At 43.5% G+C, this 25,806-nt stretch overlaps 2 protein-coding genes and 1 long non-coding RNA gene across 4 annotated transcripts in view; 1 reads left to right on the forward strand and 2 right to left on the reverse strand.

The window, feature by feature from the left end:
- The first annotated feature begins 1,633 nt into the window (after positions 1 to 1,633).
- FAN1 (FANCD2 and FANCI associated nuclease 1) lies at positions 1,634 to 21,769 on the forward strand. 2 transcript variants are annotated; one of them, XM_037510103.1, is made up of 14 exons: positions 1,634 to 1,670; positions 2,290 to 3,677; positions 5,465 to 5,605; positions 7,176 to 7,377; positions 9,639 to 9,872; positions 10,800 to 10,931; positions 13,344 to 13,452; positions 14,538 to 14,657; positions 17,554 to 17,718; positions 18,078 to 18,225; positions 18,901 to 19,004; positions 19,564 to 19,758; positions 20,318 to 20,446; positions 21,517 to 21,769. In XM_037510103.1, the coding sequence occupies exons 2-14, from the start codon at positions 2,441 to 2,443 to the stop codon at positions 21,652 to 21,654; spliced, it is 3,054 nt and encodes a 1,017-aa protein (XP_037366000.1). In that variant the 5' UTR covers positions 1,634 to 1,670; positions 2,290 to 2,440; the 3' UTR covers positions 21,655 to 21,769. The 2 variants fall into 2 exon arrangements, with proteins under 2 accessions (XP_037366000.1, XP_037365999.1); XM_037510102.1 differs by lacking the exon at positions 1,634 to 1,670 and adding an exon at positions 1,805 to 2,039.
- Positions 2,475 to 19,103, reverse strand: LOC119244355 (uncharacterized). Its single transcript, XR_005124955.2, has 5 exons — positions 18,879 to 19,103; positions 15,462 to 15,540; positions 13,938 to 13,985; positions 11,187 to 11,330; positions 2,475 to 3,638 (listed from the first exon to the last, which is right to left on the reverse strand). It is a non-coding gene; the product is annotated as an uncharacterized LOC119244355 (long non-coding RNA).
- Positions 21,770 to 21,871: 102 nt separating the features above from the next.
- MTMR10 (myotubularin related protein 10) overlaps positions 21,872 to 25,806 on the reverse strand; it is a 45,018-nt gene continuing 41,083 nt past the window's right edge. Inside the window, exon 16 of the mRNA XM_037510104.2 lies at positions 21,872 to 25,475. Within this exon, the coding sequence (XP_037366001.1) occupies positions 24,879 to 25,475 (597 nt within the window). The 3' untranslated portion in view covers positions 21,872 to 24,878. The remainder of the gene's footprint in view (positions 25,476 to 25,806) is intronic.

Here is a 25,806-nt window from a genome sequence, read left to right on the forward strand (position 1 = left end):
GTGAATTTTAAAACTGTCCATGAGAGTCACCATACAGAAAAACAATTCCATGATGCAAAAAGTTTACTAATTCCTATATCTAATTAAAACCAGAATCTTCCCTAAAGACAGTTCTTCTTCAACAGCTATTTCAAATGGTGGCTGATATTTTGTTTTCTTTTTTTCTTTTTTCCTTCTGGTCTTTATTTGACCCGAAGGTGGAAGTTTAGAAGCCTTTGCTTCTAATTACCCTTTCCAGATCATCCTCTCTCTCTGTCCTTTTAAACCCCCCCTCTCTCACCTTTGAATCCTAAGCCATTAGGTCACATCCCTACAATCTCTTTTGTTACCTTGGAACTGCCCAACAATTATTAAGTTTGATTTTAGTGTACATAGGTAAGAACATCGAGACACTGACTGGAAAAGATAGAACCATTCTTGGGGGTGAGGAGACCTTCTAATTCTAAGTAAACGACCTAAAGTTGTTTTGACTTAAAGATATGTTGAATGCTGTCTTTGGGGGATAATCTTCCTTTCTAAAGAATGCACTGTGCACTGTTTACAATAGCTAAGCTTTGGAAACAACCCAAATGCCCAAAAACAGATGACTGGATCAAGAAGATGTGGTACATATACACCACGGAATATTACTCAGCATTCAAAAAAGATAAACACATGCAATTTGCAGCAACATGGATGGAGCTGGACGGGATCATGCTCAGCGAAATAAACCAGAAAGAAAAAGAAAAATACCGGATGGTCTCACTCATAGCAGGAATCTAGAAAACTTAAATAAGGGACCAGGAAAAAGACTAATCAATACAAAGTAAAAATCGAAATCAACAAGCAACTATAAACCAGAGACACACTATGGATGGCGCTGGAAGGGATCATGCTCAGCGAAACAAGCCAGAAAGAAAAAGAAAAATACCGGATGGTCTCACTCATAGCAGGAATCTAGAAAACTTAAATAAGGGACCAGGAAAATGAATAACTATAAGAAAGTGAAAATCAAAATCAACAAAAAACTATGAACCAGAGACACTCTATGGGAGGTGGGGGCGGTGAGGGGAGGGATTGGGGTCAAAATAAGGGGGTTGCAATTGTATGGGGAATATAAAAATAAAATTTACTAAAAAAAAAAAAATGAAAGAACGCTGTGCAGAAGCAAAGGCTGCCTACTCATTGATTTACTTCTTTATCTGCTCCATAGCCATTATTGAAAAACCAAATTGCACAACTTCACAAATAAAAGCAAACATCAGTACGAAATGCCCCAGGACCACCACTCCCCAATAACTCGAGTACGTTATTTCTTTGCCTTTGGGGTTGTTCACAGTTCTTACCTTAGGCAGGTGCGCGCGCGGCGCTTCCTCGCTCACCGCAGGTGCCCGGTCTTCTCCCAGGAGGCCCTTCACTTTGACGCTGATGCCCCCCAACAAGCAACCACCCCATGCACTGGGGAAAGGGGCCCTCAGACTGTACCTGCAGGCTTGCACCGGGCGGCCCGCCTCCTCCAGGCGTGAGGGGAAGAAAGCGCCGGAGTTGCCTCCTGGGGCTCCGCAGCGTCTTCCAAGCCGGAAGGTTGACAGGGAAGATCGATCACTCGAGCCTCTACTTGCCGAGCCTGTGACGAGCGGAGACCCGGGGATCGGCTGGGAATGTCTGGAACCGTCAGCGCGCAGCGCCGGGTGGGAGCGCGGGGCGCCCGGGCTGGGGTCACTGGCGCGCGACGGGCGGCGGGCGGCGGGGCAGCAGCCGGGAGGGCGGCCCCTGGCGGTGGGGCCCCGGGGGGCGGGCTGCGGCCCGGGCTGGGTGGCGGAGCCGCAGGTGCGCGTCCCAGGTGGCGGGCGTTGGGGTCGGGCCGGCAGTGCCCGGGTTCGGTGGCCGAAGCTGCAGCGGGGACTCCTCTGGTTTTTATGGCCCGCGACTTGGGGACTGTGCGGGCCTCTAAAGCAAGGTGGAGCCCAGATGGGCATGGTCTCGCCCAGAGAAAGTTACCAAGGCAGGGGCTTCAAAAACAGGATTTGAAATAGTCCAAGTGTCCCCTTTTGAAACGGGTAAGTGTAGGTTTAGGTCCTAAAGAGAAATCTGAGAAACGAGCCCTGGGAAGGCCACCGCTGTCGTTTTAGGGCTGAGGGACTCTCTGCGGTTGCCTGTAGAGCTCCAAGTGGCATCTCGGTTGGCTGTCCCAGGTCCACGCATTTGTCCTCATGCCAAGATACTGCCAGCGCCTGTTGAGTGCTTACTTGGCCCCTTCTGTTGTTGACGTCCTAAACATATTTTTAATCCACGTGCTTTATATTGTAGGAAGAAGAAACTGCCTTAACGAAGAGCATGAAGTCAAATAAAACTCCACTTTTATTTCAAGTCAGGGAGGTAAAAGTAAACCACTGCTCTCTTTCCCCGGTGATATCGGGTGTTTTGTTACTTGAAACACCCGGTTTTCCTTATACACATCATGTCAGAAAGGAAACCTGAGAAAAAGAGACCTCGTAGAAGTTTATCAACTAGCAAGGCTAAAAAAAATGAATCTAACTCAATTATTTCATTTTTTAACAATGCACCCCCTGCAAAACTTGCATGCCCCATCTGTAGTAAAATGGTGCCAAGATATGAATTAAATCAGCACCTCGATGAAGTGTGTGCTAACAATGGTGACATCGCTCCTGCTGGTTCGGGGCATACTGGCTTAAAGAAATCAAATGTATCCACAATGAATTTAACCAGTGTTACGGTAGAAAATGTTACCCCAGAGAAATTGTTATCACCTAAGACCAATTTAACCCCTTACCAAAGTGAGTCAACAAAAATTGGCATAAAACAGCAGACAAGCCCCTACTTTAAAAGTAAGGATGATTTGGTGCACAAAAATCAAGATGAACTGTCATATCGCAATGTGAAAGTCATTCCTTTGGGAAGTCTGTCATCTAAATTGTCCAGAAGATACATAAAGGCTAAAAGATCAATGAATAAGAATGAGGAATTTGTCAATCATAGTCCACCGAGTTCCTCATCCACTGCAGTCAGGAGCCTGGTAGATAACTGTACAGAGATTGAGGACAAGGATCCAGTTTTTGAGAATAGTTCTCAAAAGGAAAATATGTTTACTTGTGATTTTAAAGAACAGAATGCTGTGGAATGCACTCAAATAGTGGAAGCTGGAAGCTTAAAGGCCCCCCAGGAACGTGGGCAATCAGCCTTCACTCCCGCCCTTTCAGATACTGCTACCATGTTATATTCACCAGATTTAACTCCTGGGAATAAATTAAAGTCTGCTTTAGAGAACAGTTTTGCAAAGGAGAATATCAAAGTAGATAGAAAAGGTGTTGAAAAATACGAGGTAGCAAGTTGTGAAGAGGTAAAGATGACAGTTGGTTCAGAAGTTACAGGACAGTCATCACATCAGGAGACAGGATCTCCTGGGTCTGCACATGCTGGTTCTAACTTGACTAGCCTCCAAGAACTTCCTCTGGAAGATAATGGTGGCTTCAGGAGTGAAATCATTGGCAAGATTCCTTTGGAGCAAGGATCAGGCGCTAATGTTCCCGCTGAAACAATTCCAGCACGGCCGAGTCATCCTTACTATCTTCAGAGTTTCCTCATGGTGCTGAAAGCCGTGTTTGAGAATGAAGATGATCAGATGCTCTTTGATGAAGCTGAGAAGGGAATTGTAATGAAATTTTATCAGTTATCAGGTATCTTGATCCTATCTGCTTTCTTGTTTCCCACTTGCCCTGATTTGGACTGTGATGTGACGGGTAGTAATGTAATGGCCACCAGGAGTCAGTGTGGCTTAGTGAGCCCTCTGGGAGTCAGCTCTCCCAGGTTCCTCTAGAGATGGATACGTGAGTGTGTGTGTGTGTGTGTGTGTGTGTGTGCGCGCGTGCGCTCTCTTGCTGATGTCTGCTTCTGCAGAATTATGCCTTACAAGTGCTACTCTGGTTATAATAGAAGGTTATATTTGGTGTATGTTATATGTGTGTTTGGTGGTTATAAAACAGTTGTTTCTAGATTTTAAAAAGTACTGTGTGACTTAGAAAAGTGTACTTTGCCTTTTGAGCATATAATCAAGATTTGATTATTTTGCTGTTTTCTCAAACCATTTCTTCAAAAGTTAGTAAAATAAAATACAGGAATAGAACAAACAGGTATTGAGGCAGCTTTTTTCCTCCAACAGTATTTTAGTTCCCTGGACTCACCCTGTTAAAAGTCAGGGTGTGGAGGAAATGGAAACATTTCAAGCTAAATCGGTACATTTAAAAACATTGGTCTCTGCCTCAGTTCCTTGGCATTCAGTGGTGGCCCTAAGCCCATAGTGCCAGTTCCAAGCAAAAAGCCAGCCTATTTGCACCCTCCTGCAGGGCCGTGGTGGCTCTGTGGACCTGATATCCTCCCAAGGTGGAAGAACTTTTCGTAGAGGTCATGACTGTTCAGTGGGTTAAAGAAAAAAATCCTGTACAGTGCTGCTGATATTTGGAGGAGGATTTCTTGTTTTAAATCCACACAGCTTCCTTGTTGACTTGTGCTGTCCTCACCCACTCCTGTCTGGAGTTTTCACGGACCTTTGCTTGGGTGCTGCTTGCATCCATCCCTGTGAGCACGTGTAGTGGGTGGCTCTATGCTTGCATATCATGAAAACTGATGGTCCCCAACTGCATGTTCTGCAGCATTCTTGTATATGGTGCTCCACGGAGAATCTTTAGTGTCTCTGAAAAGAACGACTTCTAATTGATTTTGCCTCTTCAAAAAAAAAAAAAAAGGGAAAACTGAAAAATTTAGAAGCGTAAGTATACCATTTTAGATTTGGCAGAAAGTTAAAGATAACCAAAGTAGTAGGGAAATAGACCCAGCAGCTTGGCTGAGATCTTGAGATAGAGAGGAGCTGCCCTAAGAGACCTAGACTTTAGTTTTTGAAAATTCTTTTCCACCAGAAATGGAATAATGTATATTAAACTAAAAGCAGAAAACACAACTGGAATCCTGGATAGGACATCTCTGAGGGCATAGTAATGTTGGTGGCTAGAAAATAGGGTGCCTGGTTCTTAGAAGTTTTTAAATGGTCAATAATCATTACCAATATTGCAGCTTTTAAAAAGTAGTTTTCACACATTGAATACCTCATCTTGTTTAATTTCCCCCCAGCTTTAAGAATATGGTATTATTCTCCCCTCCCCCTTTTTTTTAATGGAGGAGAATGAGATCTCAGGTTCAAAGACATGCATAATTTAGAAGGCAGAGCTGGACCAGGGCTCTCCATCCTGGATGCTCTTTCTGTCCTGTGCAACAGGCGCACAAGGCAAGGGACTTCCTATTTGAAATAAATTACATCTCCCAAAGGAAGAAAGAAATTTTCTTAGAAGATGAGTTGAGCAAGCTTTCATGTATGTCTCATATTTTACTCATCCAGTATTAAAGAGTAAATGAGATTAGTATGTTGTTTTTGAGGAGAAATAATATTTTTCACTATATTTCTTTATTGCAGATAATGGTCAAAAGTTATATGTACGACTTTTTCAACGTAAATTCAGCTGGATTAAGATAAATAAATTGGACTATGCAGAGATTGCTTCTGACTTAACACCAGTGATTGGAGAATTAAAGCAGGCAGGCTTTCTGCAGACAGGTATGCTTGGTTGAAGGAAGGTGCAAAGTGAAAATATTCATAAGAATTAAGTTTGCAGAATGGTGGTCATAGTGTGGTGCCTGCTCCTGCCATGGTGCCTGGAAAATAGTATTTTTTTTTTTTTTAGCAGAGTTTTTACACTTTGGAGTATAATAAGTTATTCATGTGATGTTAAAGCCAGATTCAGCCTGGGTTACATTTTCCTAGCATAATAGAGATTCCCTGCTGTTATCTGTTTGACTATCACAGGTTCAGGACCACTCCTCTGTCTGATCCTGTTCTTGTTGCCATACCTTTGCCCCCTCATCCATACCTTTCCCCCCTCATCCATACCTTTGCCGCCTCTTTTCACCCACTTCTTCTGCATGTCACCTCATAAAGTTGCCTGACCACCTGTGTACAACTGCCCTGCCATGTTCACTTGGCCTTGTCCAGTTTTGTCTTTATAGCAGTTATCCTGCCTGGCATGGCTGCTTATTCACTCACTGTGTGAGGAGGTAAGTGCCTGTGCCCAGGTCATGCAGTGTATACCCAATAACTATTTGCTAAAAGGAGGGTGAAGGCACTGCTGAACTGTGAATAACTTGAAAGTAGGGACTAGCCAGGTCTGATTCAGCACAATCCTCAGGTCTACCATGGTTCTGGGTCTCATAATGGCACGATGTCTACTGTATGTTTAATAAGTTCTCAGCCAGAGGCCTGTGGGGAGAGAGGAGAGCTGTTATTTTTGCACAATTGATTTGAGTTTTTATAATCAGGAAAAGAGTGAATGTAAGTCTTTATATTTTATTTAGATATTCCTTTACTCTGCAGTGAGAAGTTCTGTAATGTTTTAACCTTTATATCTATTTTTCATATTCTTTAATAATTGGTTTGGTAAACGAACTTTCTACAGTAAAATTTTATTTCATTTGTGTTTGACTAAGCTGCCTTCTTTTTAGAGAAAATAAAGCTAGGAAATAATGAATTTTTTTTTTAAAGATTTATTTATACAAGAGCTGGGGTACAGGTCAGAGGCGCAGGAGGGTGAGAGTGTTCACCAGAGACAGAGCGGGGAGCAGAACAGGCAGACGACTGAAAGCACTGCTGAGGGGAGCAGCGGGCAAGATAGGAGAGGTCTGCTGCGCTAAGTGGGTATCTCCCTGGCTGGCTGAGAATCAAAGCCGTGCTGCAGAGGCTGCAGATAGCTTCACAGCACTGCACTCAACCTGCTGCACCACCTGGGAGGTCCAATAATTAAATTCTTTTTTTTTTTTAAAGATTTATTTATTTATGCATACAAGAACTGGGGTTCAGGCCAGAGGTGTGGGGGGTGAGAGGATTCACCAAGACAGAGTGGGAAACAGAACGGGCAGACTGACTGAAATACACTGCTGAGGGGAGCAGCAGGGAGGCAGGAGACGTCTGCTTTGCCATGTGGGTAGCTCCCTGGCCGGGGATCGAACTCATGCTGTGGTGGCTGCGGATAGTTTCATAGGTTGTGTCTTAACCCCTTGCACCACCAGGGAGGCCCCAATAATGAAATTCTTTACAACTATTTTTAATTAAATTTTTTTTTTAACCATTCTAGAATCTGAGTTGCAAGAACTCTCTGAAGTGCTTGAACTTCTTTCTGCTCCTGAACTAAAAACCCTGGCAAAGACCTTCCACTTGGTGAATCCCAATGGGCAGAAACAGCAGCTGGTGGACACCTTTCTCAAATTGGCCAGACAGCCTTCAGTTTGTACTTGGAGCAAGAATCAGCCTGGAATCAGTGCAGTAATTTTAAAAAGGTTTTGTTGGCTACTGTTGCAGTAAAAACATTGAAATGTTGATAGTACATGTAAACTTACTCTAGTAGATGGTACATCTTTTAATTGTAATTGCTTATTTCAGGTATAATTAGATTGAGAAGACAGAATATTAATTACATTAGACTGAATTCTTTCTTTGTATATTACTCATAATTTCTTTTTTATATTAATTTCTAAGACCAAAAAAATTTACGAGGCTGGGGAACAAAGGCAGTAGGCCTTTGGTATATACTTAAGAGTATTTTATTATTCAAAATAAATTCATTCTCAACTACTGTTCTTAAAGAATTTAAGGGTAAACTATTCAGCCAATTTTTTTTTCAGTAAATATTATTGAAGTTTAATCTGTCAATATTAATATGTAACTTTTCTTGAGTTTAAACATAAATGTTTGCTATAAGCTTTGGAATCCACTGATTCTGAGCCTGGAATCCACTATTCTGGAGTTGTTGAGGATGAATGACAACACTTTTGAAAACACTAAAAAAGAGATGTCACTGTTAGTTATTTTATATAATGTGTGTGTGTCTACACATACATATACATGTACATATTTGTGGGCACTTGTGCACACAAGTAGCCTTCAGTTGTTATGTGCCAAAAGCCCATCTTTGTTGAGAAGATACTGCAAATAACAATCTTTACTAAAGCATAGGTATAAATAAGGCATACATTAAGAAAAGTGTTACTGCTAACACTTAAAGTTTATATTGTAGATTGTTTAAAAGTATTTTAATAAGTTACATATTTATAGTTAATTGACTTTAGGAGTTTAAAGTCCTCATCCCCGTGGTATGTTAAATATTTTTTAAATCCTTTCTTTACTAATTGTTTCTGAAATATTTTGTTAACCTCAAGTGAGTGAATATTTATTAAAATTAGCAACCCTCTCATTATAAACACTTAGCATTGAACATAAATAAATGAAAATACTTTTTTTTTATGGACTGACTTTGGGCTTGTAGGAAAATGAGATTCTTAAGGCTATTTTAGTTGCTCTGAAGTCACTGCCCTTTAAGATTGTCTTGATTCTTCTTTTGTTGTTGAGCCCAGCAGTAGATTCTTTGTCTGACAGCCCCACAGGAGGGCAGTGTCCCTCATCTTACTCTGCTCTTACAATGAGGGAACAGCGCAAGGCTCACTATTTACATTCTCCTCATCCTGCTGGATAGCCACCACTCACTTTAGCATGTGTGACGCTTCCTTCTGAAGCTCAGAGGCTTGGTCCACTGGGACTCTCTGGGCTGTGCATGGAATGAAGGAAGTAGGTGCTTTTCATCACTCTTCACAGTGTGTGGGTCCTGATTACATGGTGGTGTGATTGGAGTCCCACCCCGTCCCCTCACGTAATGATGGTGGCCCTGATCTCTACAGCATCCCCAGGGGTGCAGCACTGCTTTGTCTAATAGCCTCTGGGATGCATAGGAAAGTGAGGTTTTCTGCTGTGATTCTCAGATGGGGATGACTTTGCACTCCAGGGGACATTGGCAATGTCTGGAGGCATTTTTGGTTGTCATGAAGAAGTGGGGAGTCATGAAGTTGCTCCTGGAATTTAGTGCAGTGAGGCCAGGCATAATTCGGAGCCTTCTGTTATTCATGCGCAGGACAGCACCCCCGGGGCAGATATCAGTGTGGAGAATGAGAAACTCTGTTTTGGATGTGTATGCAAAGTTATTAGAGCCCTGGATTTGATTCAGAATCTCAAGCCCTTGGAGGCATCCAGAATCAAACTGAATTCACTCTGAGTTTACCCTGGAATAGAGATGCTTCTGGACCATTTTGCATGTCAGAGAACAGCAGCTAACCTGGATGCAGTTATACTACTTCCTGTACACAAAACCTTTGATAATGACCTTTCAAACAGATGCCTGTTAATTAAAGTGTCACTTCAGTCAAGAGTTGAGAATTGCTAATGTCAAATAAATTAAGACTTTATAAATTTGCTGGTATTTTACACATTCATGACCAGTGTCAACCTTCATTTGCTCTTTTATTTAACCAAACTGTGTATAAAACTTTAATTAATTTCATTAAATTCTCACTGTCCCTAGATAGGGATCTGAGCCCCAGAGAGGTTAAGTAATACTCCAGTGTCACACAGCTTTGGAAGTGGTAGTTTTGCTTCAGACTTAGACTAATGAATGCCATTTATCTTCACTTTATCTGAAAGTAACTTGTAAAACATGATATCCAAATGCTTAAAAAGTCAGAGAGGTATATCTGTTTTCTTTGTTTTTCAGGGCTAAAGACTTGGCAGGACAGTCACTGAGAGTCTGCAGAGGCCCTCGGGCTGTGTTTTCCCGGATCTTGCTACTGTTCTCATTGACTGACTCTCTGGAAGATGAGGAAGCCGCCTGTGGTGGTCAGGGACAGCTCTCTACTGTGCTGTTGGTCAACCTTGGTCGGATGGAGTTTCCCAGGTACACCGTCAATCGGAAAACCCAAATCTTCCAAGATAGAGATGATCTTATCAGGTAAGATCAAGTTCTTTGGCTATAATTATTTGTGTGGTTTTTAATTTATAAAATAATAATTTTATAAGAAGTTTTAGTATTTTTTTTGCCAGCCGCAGTAGAAACATAAGTTCATAACCAAAGCAGTTTTTGAAGTTTCTTTGGCTTGTTATCATTCTGCCTCACTTGTAAACATTTCTAAGACTATCAGGGAAATATAGAAATGTGCTTAGATTAGGGTTGCCAAAGCAATAAGTTTTGAGTGAGAGCTACACAAAATTTCTCTGGCTTATAGTCCTTAAAAGCTTTTGCAGAGAGCTTTTTAAAAAATACAGACATCTGAACAAACCTGCCTTGTGAGTATATTGTTGGTGTGAATAAGACTGAAGATGAATATTTACCTTGTAATAACTTAAGATAAAGCTAATAATGATGATGAGTAGAGTGATGTGCTTGATAAATCAGAAGTTTTCACCAGTCTGTTTCGTACTGTTTGGTTTGACCAGCATAAGTCACACCAAACTCTTGACTAAATTGCTGTTACCGAAGCTATACCTTATAGATTATAAATCTAAGTCAGTTACATGTTTATGTGGTTGCTGCCAGATCGCTGAATGAATGAAGGAATGAATGAATGGATGAATGAGTAAGTACAAAATGGGGAAGGATGAGTTGATTGACATCATGTTTATAGCACGGAGCATGTTATGTAATAGTACATATGGGTCTTTTTTTCTTTCTAACTGAGTAATCAGTATCAGTTCCGCTAGGACACTCCAGTGGAGGAGTATATTATCACCAGAATAACATTTAAATAATCCTCATATTTTCAAAAACATACTTTAACAACTTCAGAATTAGATCTAGTAGAGAGATGTGGTGATTCTTTTTATCTACATCATTCACACTTGAAACTGGATAATGTGTGTCCTCTCTCTACCCCCCTAGATATGCAGCTGCCTCGCACATGCTGAATGATATTTCTACTGCAATGGCTAGTGGGAACTGGAAGGAAGCTAATGAGCTCTCTCAGTGTGCGAAAAGGGATTGGAACAATCTGAAAAACCACCCTTCTCTGAGGTGAGATTTTTTTTTTCAGGTGCCTGTCAAAATTTACTTATTGACCAAATTGTTCCAACCATTTAAGGTAATTTTTTTCATGAAGAACAAACTCCTTTTGTTCTGTGGTCAAGCCAGCTGTGGAACTGAATTTCCTCCTTGGTTTACATTATGCAAAGTGCCATGTAAAATACTAGGAGATGTAGGAAAGCTTGAAGTGTATTTTATATAACTCAGATCCCTGTGCAACAGACATTCAAGTGAATGAACACTTACCTTCTATCTTGCCATCTGGTGTAGTAGTGTGTTGTTGTGTGGCTTCTCTTAGTATTGCTGGCCGAATGTAGATTTGGGGGAGATGTGGGTTGTGGGAAACATGGTAGATATGTTCTTCCAGTAGAAATGCAAGCAGATGTTACTCTGAAAAAGAAAGCTAAATCAAACATTTACTGTAAAAGTTTATCAGCGCATGATGCTGTTTATTTTTTGTTATTTAATGTTAAATATAGTGTTTATTTGTTAAGAAAAGTTTTTTTCTATTATTACACAATGATGAGGAAAAGTAATATCTCGTGGTATAATCTCTTTTAGGAAAAAACGGCATAAAATTTAATACAGAAATAATACTGACTTTTAAAAATCATAGCCAGGAAAATGGCCCTTGCTGCCCAAAAAAAAAAAAAAAAAAAGTTTTGCCCATATTTCTTTTTTTTTTTTTTAAGATTTATTTATTTATGCATACAAGAATGGGGGTACAGGACAGAGGTACGGGGGGTGAGAGGATTCACCAGAGACAGAGTGAGGAACAGAATAGGCAGATTGACTGAAATACACTGCTGAGGGGAGCAGTGAGTTTTGCTCATATTTCATTTGGAGTATTTTGTAATTCATACCAAAACTGAACCATTTACTTAAACAGTTTTTTTTTTTCTTTTTTTTTTAAATAATAAATTTTATTTTTATATTCCCCATACAACCCCCATTGCAACCCCATTACAACCCCCATTGCAATGGGGTCCCCATTGCAACCCCCCCATTCTGACCCCAATCCCTCCCCTCTCGCCCCCCACCCCCCAAAAAGTGTCTCTGGTTCATAGTTTTTTGTTGATTTTGATTTTCACTTTCTTATAGTTATTCATTTTCCTGGTCCCTTATTTAAGTTTTCTAGATTCCTGCTATGAGTGAGACCATCCGGTATTTTTCTTTTTCTTTCTGGCTTATTTCGCTGAGCATGATCCCTTCCAGCGCCATCCATGTTGCTGCAAATTGCATGTGTTTATCTTTTTTGAATGCTGAGTAATATTCCATGGTATATATGTACCATATCTTCTTGATCCAGTCATCTATTTTTGGGCATTTGGGTTGTTTCCAAAGCTTAGCTATTGTAAATAGTGCTGCTATAAACATAGGGGTGCAGGTGCTCTTTGGAATTGATGTTTCTGTGTCCTTTGGGTAAATACCTAGGAGTGGAATTGCTGGATCATATGGAAGCGCTATGTTTAGTAGGTCCAGAACTTAAACAGTTTTCTAGAAATGAGGAGACCTGTGTGGACATGTTACCTCTGGGATGTGCATGTACATTAGAGGATTTCTCTAAGATAGTGTAGGGAAATTTTTTACCATTACTCAAGCCAAACAATAAAATAAATGGTCAAACACATTAATAAATTATTTTCTTCATTAAAAAAAAAAGTGAAAAAGAGGGCCTCCCCTGATGGCGCAGCGGTTGAGCACTGGGCTGTGAAGCTGCCCACAGCCTCTGCAGCGCCGGTTCGATCCCCGGCCACCAGACCTCTCCTGCCGTGCTCGCTGCTCCCCTCAGCAGTGTATTTCGTCGGTCTGTCTGTTCTGTTCCCCGCTCTGGCTCTGGTGAATTCTCTTACCCTCCCGCGTGTCTGACTGTACCCAGTGCTTGTATAAATAAATAAATCTTTAAAAAAAAAAAAAAGAAGACAAAGAAAAGAAAGATAAGCCAGGAAGTTAGATTATTGGTAGGTCTCTGTGAAAGGCGCAGCAGTGTTTTAGGCTCTGCAGACAACACTGTGTCTGTTCTGCCAGGGTAGCGGATTCCAGAATAACTTTATTTACACTCAGGTAAGAATTTCATATAATTTCTACTTGCCACAGAAAGTTATTTTCCTTTGGATTTATTTTAACCATCGAAATTCTGAAAACCACGCTTAGCGTGCATGACATACAAAACAGGTGTAGGCCCTTGGCTTGGCCTGAGACCCAAATTTGGTGACCTAAGTAACCTGGGGATGGGGCCTGCTGTGAGAATGTAGGTTTGTGCTGCAGAAATTGGATGCAACTGACAGTGCTTAGGATCTGTCTTTTCAAAAGATAGGAATCCAGTCTGCTTTGTTATGTCTTGTAATTGTCTTGCAACAATAGACTGAATTACTAAGCAGCCGGTGTACATCTTCACTGTAGGTACCACGAGACATTACCGGTCTTTCTGCGGTGTTTCACGGTCGGGTGGATTTACACGAGGATTCTGTCTCGGTCCGTGGAAGTGCTGCAGAGACTCCACCTGTACAAGGTTAGAGCTCGAGTCCCCGCCCCTCCACACTGGCATGGCCGCAGTCAGCCTGACAAGAGCTGCCTGGTCCCTCTGCTGCACTGTCTGTGGTCAGCTCTCAGTGATTTGATAAAGCTCACTTCCTGTGTCCCCGGGGTTAGAGAGAAGCCTGAAGATTACCCCTGGCATTCTCTGCTGTGAGTGACATGTGCCCCGGGGGTCAAGGACAGAGCCTTCGGGAGCCACAGTCTCTGCAGCCTAGGCCTGGTCTCTTTTGGAACTCCTTGTGTGGCTTGGGAGGTCTCTGAGCTGGAAACCTCATACCTGCATGGGCCTCCCTGACAGCTGTTGCGGACAGTCTGGAAATAATTTACAATCACAATCAGAGATTTGGTTCTCTCCTCACACAAAATATCATGAGATTACTAGTTAACTTTCTCATGTTTAGCATTTCTATATTAAAATGGTATTTTACTAAGAGGGTGTACCGAAGATGGGGTTCTTACCTAGGTCCATGAATCTCAAGAAGATCCACTGGATGAGCTTCTGGGGACCTGTGAACCCCAATGGTGTACACATGAGAGTTTGTGCATTTTTCTGAGACTCTTCAGATGTTTCAAAGACATCCTTGAGCCACAGAAGACTTACACAAAGCATGAACCAAGTGTGTGTATATAAATCTCCACAGAAGAACTCCCTGTTGAAGTGGGGATGAGGACACCCCTCATTACTGTCCTGTCCACCCTTAATTCCTCTGCTGTCATCCTGTAACTTGCTGGCTTCCCAGAAGCTGTGGGATTACAGCCCCCCCACCAGTTCTTGTTTGTGGCCCTGAGCTGTTGACTTGCTTTATAGAGAATACAGTCCAGACCTCTGCTTACTCCCAGTTGGCAGTGGACCTAGGTGAAAAGTAGGGATGCCTCAGAGAGCTTGGGGGGCCCACTCCAGAGGTTGCCTTGCAATCCCTTTCAGTCCTGGGTCCCTGGCCTTATTTAGAATGCACAGGGAAGCTTTATGCATGCCCTTTGCCTGTCTTACTGGCTTCTCAGTACAGTGACCATTTCTGTATGTGTGAATCTGATGAGCTTCCTTTGTTGGTGCCATAGGAAGCAGTGGAGGAGCTTGAGAACCTTCTGTCCCAGCAAGTGTACTGTCCTGACAGCAGAGGCCGGTGGTGGGACAGGCTGGCTCTGAACTTACACCAGCACCTGAAACGCCTGGAGCCGGTAACTCACTATGCCTGAGCCTTTTTTTTTTTTTTTTTTTACTTTTGCATAAATTAAAAAAAAATAGTAGGTATTATTCCTTAACAATCTAAATGTAATTTGTACTTTCTTTGCTGTTCTTTTGTCTTTTTCCAACCCCAAGAGGAGTAACAGGGACACTAACACAGGCCCAGCAGGCGGCAGGCTGCTTCTGTCTTCTCTTCATTGATTTGGGAGATGGCTGGCGGGGGAGTCTGCACTGGGATTTGGGAATTGGGACCTGAAAGTTAAGGAGTGGGGGCCTTAGACAGGGTAGCTGTCTCCACACTTGCAGGTGCTCTCAAGGAAGGTGCTCTTTGTTTTGGAAATGGTGGTTTTATTTATGAGCTCCATGGGGCCTGCAGGTAGAAAGAGAGATGGAAGTTGTTCTTTTCCCTGATTTACTGCAGGGACTTTAGGGGCCCTCTGTGAGGCCATTGGCAAATGCACTGTCTGACCAGCCCCGAGGAGGCCTCCTTCTCCCTCCAGGCGCTGCTCATCCCTGGGGCCGGCAGGGCCCTTGGAAGTGGGTATGCTGGTAGTCTCAGTGGCCAGCAGCCTCACTGGGGCCCCATAGAGCTGCTGCAGCGGCTCTATGTTTGCTGCCCCAGGCTCTAGGCCTCTTGCCAGGGGTGCGTTTGTGTTAAAGGGAGAGGATTGGGACCTTTGGTTTTCCCAGTGGCATCTTTGTTGAATCTGGGTGATGCAGTGGTGGAAAAACTGACTTTGGGTGTGGACACAGCGTAGACTGCCTTAATTGCTTCTAATGAAAAAGTGCCTTGTTACCTAAAGTGCTTCCAGAGGAAAGAGCAGTTTCCTTTCTCGGAGACAGGTGTGGTGCGGCCTCACCTCTCTGTTTGTTGAGCTGAAATAGCAAGAGAAAGAAAGCATCCATGAGCCCAGAGCACATGTGGAGAAAGGCTGTCTGGCCTCTTTCTTTCAATGAAGAAAGGTTCAAAAATTTTATAGATGTTCCCCTCGCGCTCACTTCTCATAATTGGAGCATCAGTCACTTTCAGAGGTGGATGAGCCCCTGGGCTAATTTTTGAGTTGGATGGAAAATCCTAATTCTCTGTAGTCACACTCATAATCTTCATTATTCTGATGCCACTCCTCACTTTCTTGCTTTTTTTTTTTCAAATATTTATTTGTTTATGCATACAGGGCAGAGATGAGGGGGGATGAGAGGATTCACCAGAGACAGAGTGGGGAGCAGAACAGGCAGATCAACTGAAATACACTGCTGAGGGGAGCAGTGGGCAAGTCAGGAGAGGTCTGCTGCACCATGTGGGTAGCTCCCTGGCCGGGGATTGAACTCATGCTGCAGTGGCTGTGGACAGCTTCATAGCAACCTATGTCTTAACCCCTTGCACGTCACTCACTTTACGTGCTTCTCCAGTAAGGAAATCTGCTAGCAGGTTGTTCCTGTGAAGTGCCCAGGGGCCAATCCCTCCCCTGCAGCCAGCACCCCCAAAAGGCCTCCTTTTCTCTTCCCAGCCCCTCTTAACCTCCACTAATGGTGGCCTAACCCGTCACTGATTTTCAAGGTATTTTTTTTTTGCTTTTTATTATTTTATTGTAGTAAAATATATAATACAAATACAATTTGTCATTCTAAGTTTTTAGGCATACAATTCAGTGGCATTAATTACACACAATGTAGTGCAAATTTGACCTCTATTTCCACACTTTGCCGTCACTCCAGACAGAAACTCTGAAAACTCTGAAACTGTTAAGTAATTACTCCCTATTCCCAACCCCCACCTTGTACCCACTAATCTACTTTCTGTCTTTAGGAGTTTGCCTATTCTAGATATTTACTATAACATTTGTTCTTTGGTTACTCACTGATTTCAGATAGTGTAATGTTCTTACGGTTCTTCCATGTTGCCACATGTGTCAGAATTTTCTTTCTTTTCAAGGCTGAATAATATTCTGCTGTACAAATAGACCACGGTTTATTTATCCATTCATCTGTTGATGGACACTTGAGCTGCTTCCTTCTTTTGGCTGTTAAGAATAGCACTGCTGTGAACATGGCGTGCAAGCCCCTGTTGAAGCTCTGCCTTCAATTCTTTTGGTCCTGTGCTCAGAAATGGAATTGGTGTGTTTAGCTTTTTGAGGACTTGCCAAGCTGGTTTTAACTTGAATCACTTTTTACATTCCTGCCAGCAGTGTGAGAGGGTTCCAGTTGCTCCCACATCTTCCCAACTCATTTTCCATTTCTCTGATTATAGTCCTAGTAGGCGTGAATTGGTACCCTGTTGTGGTTTTCAGTATTTTTGTTTGTGTATTCAACTATGAATAACCTTAGGAAATGTATCCAGCCCTTCCAAACCTAAGGTTCTCCCTAACTGAGGAGTTGGACCACCCCGGGTGCGTGCGGGGCTCAGCTAAGGGCCCTGGAGGGATCGGATGCCTGGGTCCCTGTCCCTGCCCTGCCCTGATCACATCCTGTGATCAGGGGTGGGGACATGTGTCTTTTTTCAAAGCTCCCCAGCGGTGCCCTGAGAGAGCTTTCTCACCCCCTGTCCCACCCGTGTCCTCCACCCTGCCATCCAGGGCCATCCAAGGCCCTCTCTTTCTCAGGCCCTGAGGGGTGGCAACTGAGCTCTACCATGTCCACATCTACCACAGATAACCAGCAGGCTTCTGTGCTCCCCACACTTAGAGTCAGGGATTAGGATTCACTTGCACTAAAAGCATCAGAATAGGATCTCAGGAATAGCTTTAATCTCTGGAAATGCTGCTTTGGCCATTTGTTAATTAGCACAATTGAATAATTAATTCATTAATGTTTGGGTTCCTGTCACACAAAATTAATGGCTGCTGCTGTGGGGCCTTTGGGATCCTGATATGGGACTGTCTTCTTTGCTAGGCCATTAAGTGCATCGCAGCAGGGCTGGCGGATCCAGAGGTCAGGACGGGGCATCGCCTTTCGCTCTACCAGAGAGCCGTGCGCCTGAGAGAGTCTCCGAGCTGTCAGAAGTACAGACACCTCTTCCGGCAGCTGCCAGAAATAACGGTGGAAGATGTTAAGCATGTACGTAAATAGCCTTTGGGCACTTTGGACTTAAAAACATTGACTGTTTGGTTTTCTCCTTGGAAGAAACTTATAAGCAGTGTTTAGTGTGAAAACAACTGAACGCCTGTCTGGACAGGGCCTCTCATCTCAGGGCTGGGCAGGCTGAAGGGGGGTTTGCTCACCCCCGGGGTGGAGCAGCTTGCTGTTAAACTCCTGAATCAGGGGCCCAGGTAGTGACCTGTTCCCATCTTTGCAGGCATCGGAGTGTGGGTCATACACTGGTGCTCTGCTCGGCACACGTGTCTTCAGGACACAGAAGTCTGGTTCCCAGAGGCCTCCACTGACGGGCTAACCGGCCTTCTCTTACCGCCTTGTAGGTGACCATCACGGGCCGGCTGTGCCCACAGCGTGGGATGGGCAAGTCCGTGTTTATGATGGAGGCTGGGGGGGCCGCCCCTGCCACCGTCCTGTGCTCTGTGGAGGAGCTGGCTCTGGCCCATTATAGATGTGAAGGCTTCGACCAGGGTAATGTGCACATCTCTTGCCGCCTGGGCACCCGATGGTAGAGCCTGGGGGTCGGTGGTCAGCACTTGGTGGCTGTCATCTTTCTGTCCTGTCCCCGGCAGGTGGAGCTACCCACCCAGGGGTGGTGGAAAATAACTTTTAACAACCGTTGTTAAAGGCGTTTTCTTCCACTTGGCCAGCACCTGCTGCCGGGTGTGTGTGAGGAGTGGTGCTCTGGGTGGGATGTTAAGAGGAGTGAGGCTGGTTTTGCTCTCAGAGAGCCTTGTGGGCAGGGAGGGTGAGGACCTCGGTAGAGGACCCAGGGAGCCACTGCTTGTGCCCAGAGCGCCCAGAGGAGGAGAGGGACCAGGCCATGACTGAAAGCAATAGGCTGGCCTCAGAGCCAGGCATCTACTGTCGGAAGGTTGGATGGTGAGTCCTGGGTGAGTAGCACCAGGGGAACCAGAGAAGTTACTAGAAAGAGCAGTCATTTGAATTCCTTGTAAAATGAGCTCTCGATCCCCCAGGTGGGAGAATGTAAGTAAGAACTGGGTAAAATTGAGTGAGGAATGGCACAAAAGCAGCATTTGCTTTCCTATCTAAAATAGCTTTTATTTCCTTCACAACTGAATTGGCGGTGGTGGTGGTGGCTTTGAGGCAGTGAGGAAGCTGACCTTTCCTGTGTGGCTGTCTTAGGTATTCACGGGGAAGGGTCCACCTTTAGCACACTCTGTGGCCTCCTCCTGTGGGACATCATCTTCACGGATGGGATACCAGATGTCTTCAGAAACACCTACCAGGTAACCAGTTACTGTGGGCCAAGCGGACGCGCTCTGTACGCGAATGGCACCGTCACTGGGGGGACCGGCCCACCCGTGAGCACGTCGGGGGCTGTCAGAACCCCGCCTTGCCCCCCGTTGCATTATGATGCTAATGTTCTTAGAATAGCTTTTCATTTTAAAATCTGATTCACAGAAAAATGCAAGTTCATTGTTTTAAATGTTTAAGCCCAGTTTACCTTCAGCGTTCCCACTGGAAACTTCAGCGTATGGCCCTTCAGCCCCAGCCCTTCCTGAGCGCATGTCCGGAAGGTGCTGTGCTGGGCACGGCCATGAGCATTGTCACTTGCACATGAGCACTTCTGCTGATGGAACCCAGTTCTTTTCACAAACTCTAAAATACCAGTATAGAAATTGCTTTTTTATTAAAGAGTACTTAATTTTTACATATCGTTTGAGGAAAAGGATGTATTGATTTAATCAAACCAGCCAATTCCTAAACTCTGTAGGTAGTGAATATTCTTCTGATTAATTGGTTCTTTTCCGGCCCACTGTGAGAGCTTGTTTTCCTGCAACACAGGCGTTCCCCCTGGACTTGTGTACAGACAGCTTCTTCACAAGCAGGCGGCCAGCCATCGAGGCCCGGCTGCAGCAGATCCACAGTGCCCCGGCAGAGAGCCTGAGGGCCTGGGTGGCAGCCACGTGGCAGGCCCAGGAAGGCAAAGTGGCTTCCCTTGTCAGCTGGGATCGCTTCTCGTCTCTTCAGCAAGCTCAGGTGAAAATCTGCACAGCATACTCCCAAACAATGTGAATGTGTGTGTCTGTATGAACATGTGTATATCCATGTATGTACGCATGTATATATATGTAACTCCAGCCCAGCTGCCACTGTTACTGAGGGGACTTGTTAGGACATAAGCAAGTCCCAATGATGGCTTTTCCAGCTGACTATTTCCCTTTGCGTGACCTGTGACCCCGGGCAGAGAGCACATACCATCTTTCCCTGACTGCTGGCCTCTGGTCTCTGGGAGTCATGGCTGTCTTACTCCGAAGCGCTCACTCCACATTCCCTTTTCCTCATCGGCTTCCTGGGATTTTCCCAACTGGGCAGAAGTATGCAACTGACCAAAAGCAAGCTGGTGTCCCAGAACTGGCCAGTCGGGACCTTAGCCAATGGCTTTGGAGGCCAAGACAGGCAGCACACAGCACCTGTTGTTCATGGAACCTGTTTCTGTTGAATTACACACTGAGTTTTCTCTGTCTCATAAACACTGAAGCATCTCAGGGTCTCGGTTATAAGCGGATGACTAATGATCCATGGATTTTGTGTTCAGGATCTTGTTTCCTGCTTGGGGGGTCCCATCCTCAGTGGTGTGTGCAGGCGCCTGGCTGTGGATTTCCGCCATTGCCGAGGAGGCCTCCCCGACCTGGTTGTGTGGAACTCCCAAAATCATCGTTTTAAGGTCAGTTGAGCCATAATGCAAGGTCATATTTGTGATTTTTATCAAAGATATTTGAGGCATTTCTTGCACGATGATGGCAAGTTTGAGTCCCTTTTAAGTTGTTGAATGCAGGACCCAGGGGCCACTGGTGGGGAGTGGGGAGCTCTCCCCCACAGCCCTTAGAGCGCTGGTTTCTTAAGAGCAGGCAAGTGAGAACCAGGGGAGCAAGACAGAAGTCTGTGTAACTTGCTCTTAAAGGTGACATTCTGTCTCTCTTGCTGTATCCTGTGGTTTGACACAAGGCATCATCCCACTCTGAAAGGGTGGGGTTCCTGTAGGGCATCAGCGGAGGATGGGAGCTCTTTAGACTCCCTGATTTTGGGTGCCCTCCTTGGCTCACCCTATTGCCCATCATGGGTGGGTCTTTTCTTACTAATGAGTTTTGAGATTAAAAAAAGAATTTTGGATACAAGTCCCTTTATTGGGTATTTCATCCCAATTTGTGGCTTGTCTTTCTCTTCTCTTACTGGTGTCTTTTGACAAGCAGTTTTAAATTTTGACTATGTCTAACTTACCTGTTCTTTAACGGATCAAGCTTTTGGTGTCATGTGACTATAATTGTAGATTTCTGTGCTTGGGATTCATGAAGCTTCTTGGGTCTTTAGGTTTAGTTTCCATAAAATGTGAAAAATTTTTAGCCATTACTTTTCCAAATAACTTTCTCACCTCTTCCCATTAGGAATTCTGATTAGACATCTATTAGGCTGCTAATAGGTCTATTAAAATTTTTTTCTTCTAACTTCACTTTGGATGCCTTTCATCACCATGTCCTGAGGCTTAGTAATCTGCAGTGAATGAGATTGACTCAGTTCCTGCCCTCATGGAGCTGATGTGTGAAGTTTAATCCTTATGATAAAGACCATCGTAAAGTATATAGGAAGGCCCCTAAGAGGTGCGCTGGGCCTTCTGAGATGAATTTAAGATGAGCCTTGTAGGCTACAAAGTCAGGCATGTGAACAGTACAAATTACTGTAGTTCATTGGCCCATTTTCAATAAGATGCTAATAATTTTTTATGACTTTACCTTACAGCTGGTGGAAGTTAAAGGCCCCAGTGACCGTCTTTCACAGAAGCAAATGATCTGGCTGGATGAGTTGCAGAAGTTAGGGGCTGAAGTAGAAGTCTGCCATGTCGTTGCAGTTGGAGCGAAGAGCAAAGGTCTTAACTAAGAGCTGTAGAATTGAGAATATCAGTCATATATATAAGATTTCAAAAGCATAAAGTGACCCTGTATTTAATTTTGTTACTGGTGGTAATAAACTTGACGGTTTAACCACTCATCTTGCACAGTGTCTATATATTACAAAAACTTGTATTGGCTAGAATACACTGGTCTAGCCACAAGGCAAGTAATGAACTTTTTTTTTTTTTTTAAGATTTATTTCTTTATTTATACAAGCACTTGGCACAGTCAGAAGTGCGGGAGGGTGAGAGAATTCACCAGAGCCAGAGCAGGGAGCAGAACAGGCAGGCAGACTGACGAAGTACACTGCTGAGGGGAGCAGCGGGCGCCGCAGGATGTCTACGCACCATGTGGGACCCTTGCCTGGTGGCCGGAGATTGAACCTGCGCTACAGAGGCTGTGGGTAGCCTCGCAGCCCAGCGCTCAACCGCTGCACCACCAGGGAGGCCCAAGTAATGAACTTTTTAAAGGTCAAAACCTTTGTGGTCATTTTAGGGGTTGGATGTGATCTGTTTTATTAGACTTACTGACACCCAAATGAGATGATCTGCAGGTTTTTTATAAAAGTAGTACACACAGTTTCCAATAAGTATACTGGAAGTAGATTCTTGGATTTATGTACATTCAGCTGTTCTATGTTCTGGTAGGTGATTTTTGCATTGATAACTACAACAAACACTTTGTGGAAATTTTATTCAGCAACCAGAATTTCCTTCACATTCATTACTGTTGAACAAGATCTCTCAGCTTCCTGCTCATCCTACTTGCAGTCAAGTCATAATCAATTTTAGGCACAAGGTTTTAGTTTTTCCCCAAAATCAAGTTTTTAACTACTTGAGGTTACTGCTGGAGCAGATTTTGTTGAAGGATACAGTGAAGTGTTTGCCCTCTTTTAGCACAAATTAATGTACTTTTCTTTAAAAAGTAGACATTTTTGGTTTTAAAATTGGTTTCCATCATAAAATAACAGCAAAACATTGTCACTTTTGAGTTCAGTACTGGAAGTCTGCAGCTGGCTGACATCTGGGTGGCATTGATCAGCAAAGGCTTCGCCGCAGGGCTGGGGGCATTGAGTGTTCAGCTCTTTGGTTCCACGTCTGCACCCACACTTGGGACTTCATCGCCAAAACATCCTTTCTGCTGGCAGAGGTACCAAGCAGCTTTGCGATGGCTAGGATTTAAGGCTGTTATAGTTGTTTTTCATATTATGCACAATCAATTGTGGCACAATAATCATGCTATAACAACTGTCCAGCAAAAATAAAATGAAAAACTGTACTACATTTGATTATCATATAAAAATATGCATTTTCTATTTTAAAACAGTATTAATAGTACCTAATCTTTACCTTGTAAATTAACAAAAGAAGTCGCTAAAAAAGTTGAAATAAATGTGTTAAGGAAGAGAATTAAATGATCAGCCCTCCCCCAAAGTATCAAATTTAGATTAATTTGTAAGAATAAAGAAGCTTAATAAAAAAGGGGAGAATTACTCCACTCTCGACGGCATGATAGGCTGTGGTGTTTTAAGGGCACTGGCTTCCAATCAAGGATTATAAAAATGTTTAATGGCAAAAATGCTGTTTATATAAACTGAACAAAGCCCTTATTTTCTAGGCAACAAGTTGGCAAAAACTTTGGGTTTATGCACAAGATATGCACAATTTTCTAAGATAATATCCCTTTAAATATAGACTATCAATTTTTAAAAGGCAAATAAATTCAAATAGAAATGGCTATTCATGACATAAAAGGTAATTTTTGAAAAAAAAACTTGTTTTTGAAAAGGAAATAAGGCAACTAGACATTTTAATATAAAATGTTTTTAAAGCTTAAGATGTCAATTTAAGAAATTCTAATAGCCAAATTTGAAAACATCCATCTTTTGAACAGGAAATGGGGTGTACCTGGGGTTGAGGGGTGTGGGGAACTGGTGGTAATGTCACCACCACAGTAAGCTTAAATGCTGACCCTGAAGCTCTGGCGAGGCTCTTGTCACGCTGTTTGAAAGCAAGGGCATTTTAGGCCAAGAATACACCTTTGCTTGCTTCTCAGTCAATTAATATTGCTGTCAAAAGCTGGGGGTGGGGTGAGGCTTTTTTTCATCTATTAAAACAGCAGTATTTTGACAGAAGTGCATTTTATTTCTCTAAGAATTAAGAGCTTTGTCTGAGGGCAGAGGGACATCTGTGCAGGTCACCTGACTTGTGACCCCATTAGTAGTTATTATTTCCAAGGGACAGTGCCAAGGACACTTCAGCACACTGGAAATATTGATGGGAAAGCCCTCTATTTTGGGGGTGGGTTTGGTGTAGACAGCACTTAACTCCAACTGCTCTGGACAGAAGCAGCATCTAACCCTCACACCCCTTGGGATTGTGGGGTGGGAAATGTGACTGAGGGGATTCCTGGCTATTGGTGTGAAGATTAGCGTGAACAGTCTCTTTCCAATATACAGTGGGACTTGAACAAGTTAACTTTAAAGACATATTTTCCTGTGGTATTTATACCTTATATCAATGTCAAAGGCACTTCTAAGTTTAATTACATTATCTACAGCAAATGCTTTAAAAGTTAACAGTGCATATCATTTTAACATTAGTCCTAAGAAGTTAAAAGCAAACTCATGATTTTAAAACACAGTGATCTACGGTCCCAAATACAGTGATCTAAAATAAATTAGGGCCTTGGACACTGAACCCCTGGTGAGTTCATTTAGAAGGAATAGAAAATGACCAGAAAAATACATGAACACCTACTAATGCCTGTTGAGGGGGGCTACTGGCTGTGTCTTGAAAATATTCTAAGCACTAATTTCTTAACTTTCCTGCTGCATCTTGCATTGCCAATATGGCCAAAGATCAGAGAACATTTAGTAGGTGGCAGGAAAAATGGATGCAGACAAAATAAATGTTGCAGACATAACCTGACTAGCTTGCTCACAGTACTAAAAAGTGGGAAAAGTCTGCCTGTAACTCACCTAAAAGTGAGCCAGACCTGAAAATGACAAGAGGACATAAAAAAACAAGATTTATCTATCTTTAAAAAAAAAAATTGTACAGGAAGCATTACTCAGCATGTTTTAAAATATTAGTGCAAATTTCAACTGTTATTCTTAATGTATAAAATTAAGTTTCAAATGCCTATGTCAGCAATTTAATCCAGAGGAAAAGTTCATAGCTTTTCTCGAATGTTCAGAAAACAGTGATTTTAGTCTTCGTTGGCTAGGGTCTCGGTAGATAACCATATTTTGGCCCCACTTAAAAATTTGCTTAACGGTGTTCCTAAAATGCTTCGTCTGCAGAGATTGCCTACGGGAGAAAAGGGGAATGAGGAGGAGAGGAACTCGGGTGTCCCCGGGGTCTGAGGTGGGCTGCTGGCCCGGAAGTACATCCTACTCTGGTCCAGCTCCGGGGAGCAGGCTTCCACGGGGCTGGCCCCGGGCTGCCGCAGCGTCCTGCTGAGCATGTCCACCTCGTCGGCCAGCAGGGAGAGCTTGTGGAAGGCAGTGATGAAGCCCCCGAGGTTGATCTGAGCCTCGGGCACCCAGCGGAAGTAGCACAGTTTCCACAGCTTTATGTGTGTTCCGGAGAGATGTGGCAGCAGGACACCGTGCAGGTCAACTGGCTTGGAAAACCATTCTTGAAAATACTCTTCCACACCCCTGCTCTGGCTGTTGGCTTGCTGAGGAGGCTCTGGCTTCGCCTTTAATATCAATGAATTTCTCCTTGGAAGTAACTCTTGGTCATTGATGATTCCATTCTTGAAGGAAGCTGGCATTCCTCGCAATGTGGAGCTGTAGCTTTTCTGTACAGAAGAGAGATGTTAGCATTATTTTCCTAAAGCTTCCCTTTCTAGATGAGAAGGTCCAACAGCAAGAATAAACTTAGCATTAGGAAAATTGGACATTTTTGCTCCTTCCTTTTTATGAGATTTCATCCAGCCCCTCCCCAAAGCTGTACTTATTGAGACTGGTGGGAAGGTGATACGTCCTACCCATGCATTTGCTTAAGTGCAAATTTCTGAGACTTCTGGGTTAGGGAAACATCTAGAATTCACTAGGAAAAGGAAAAGGCAGAGCTCATGGATTCTAGGATCAGAGTTCCCAGGCTCAGAGCTGCACCCTGCTGATTCTCAG

This window comes from Talpa occidentalis, unplaced genomic scaffold (genome assembly GCF_014898055.3).
Source record: "Talpa occidentalis isolate TD23 unplaced genomic scaffold, MPIMG_talOcc4v2.1 talOcc4.14, whole genome shotgun sequence".
Classification (NCBI taxonomy): domain Eukaryota; kingdom Metazoa; phylum Chordata; class Mammalia; order Eulipotyphla; family Talpidae; genus Talpa; species Talpa occidentalis.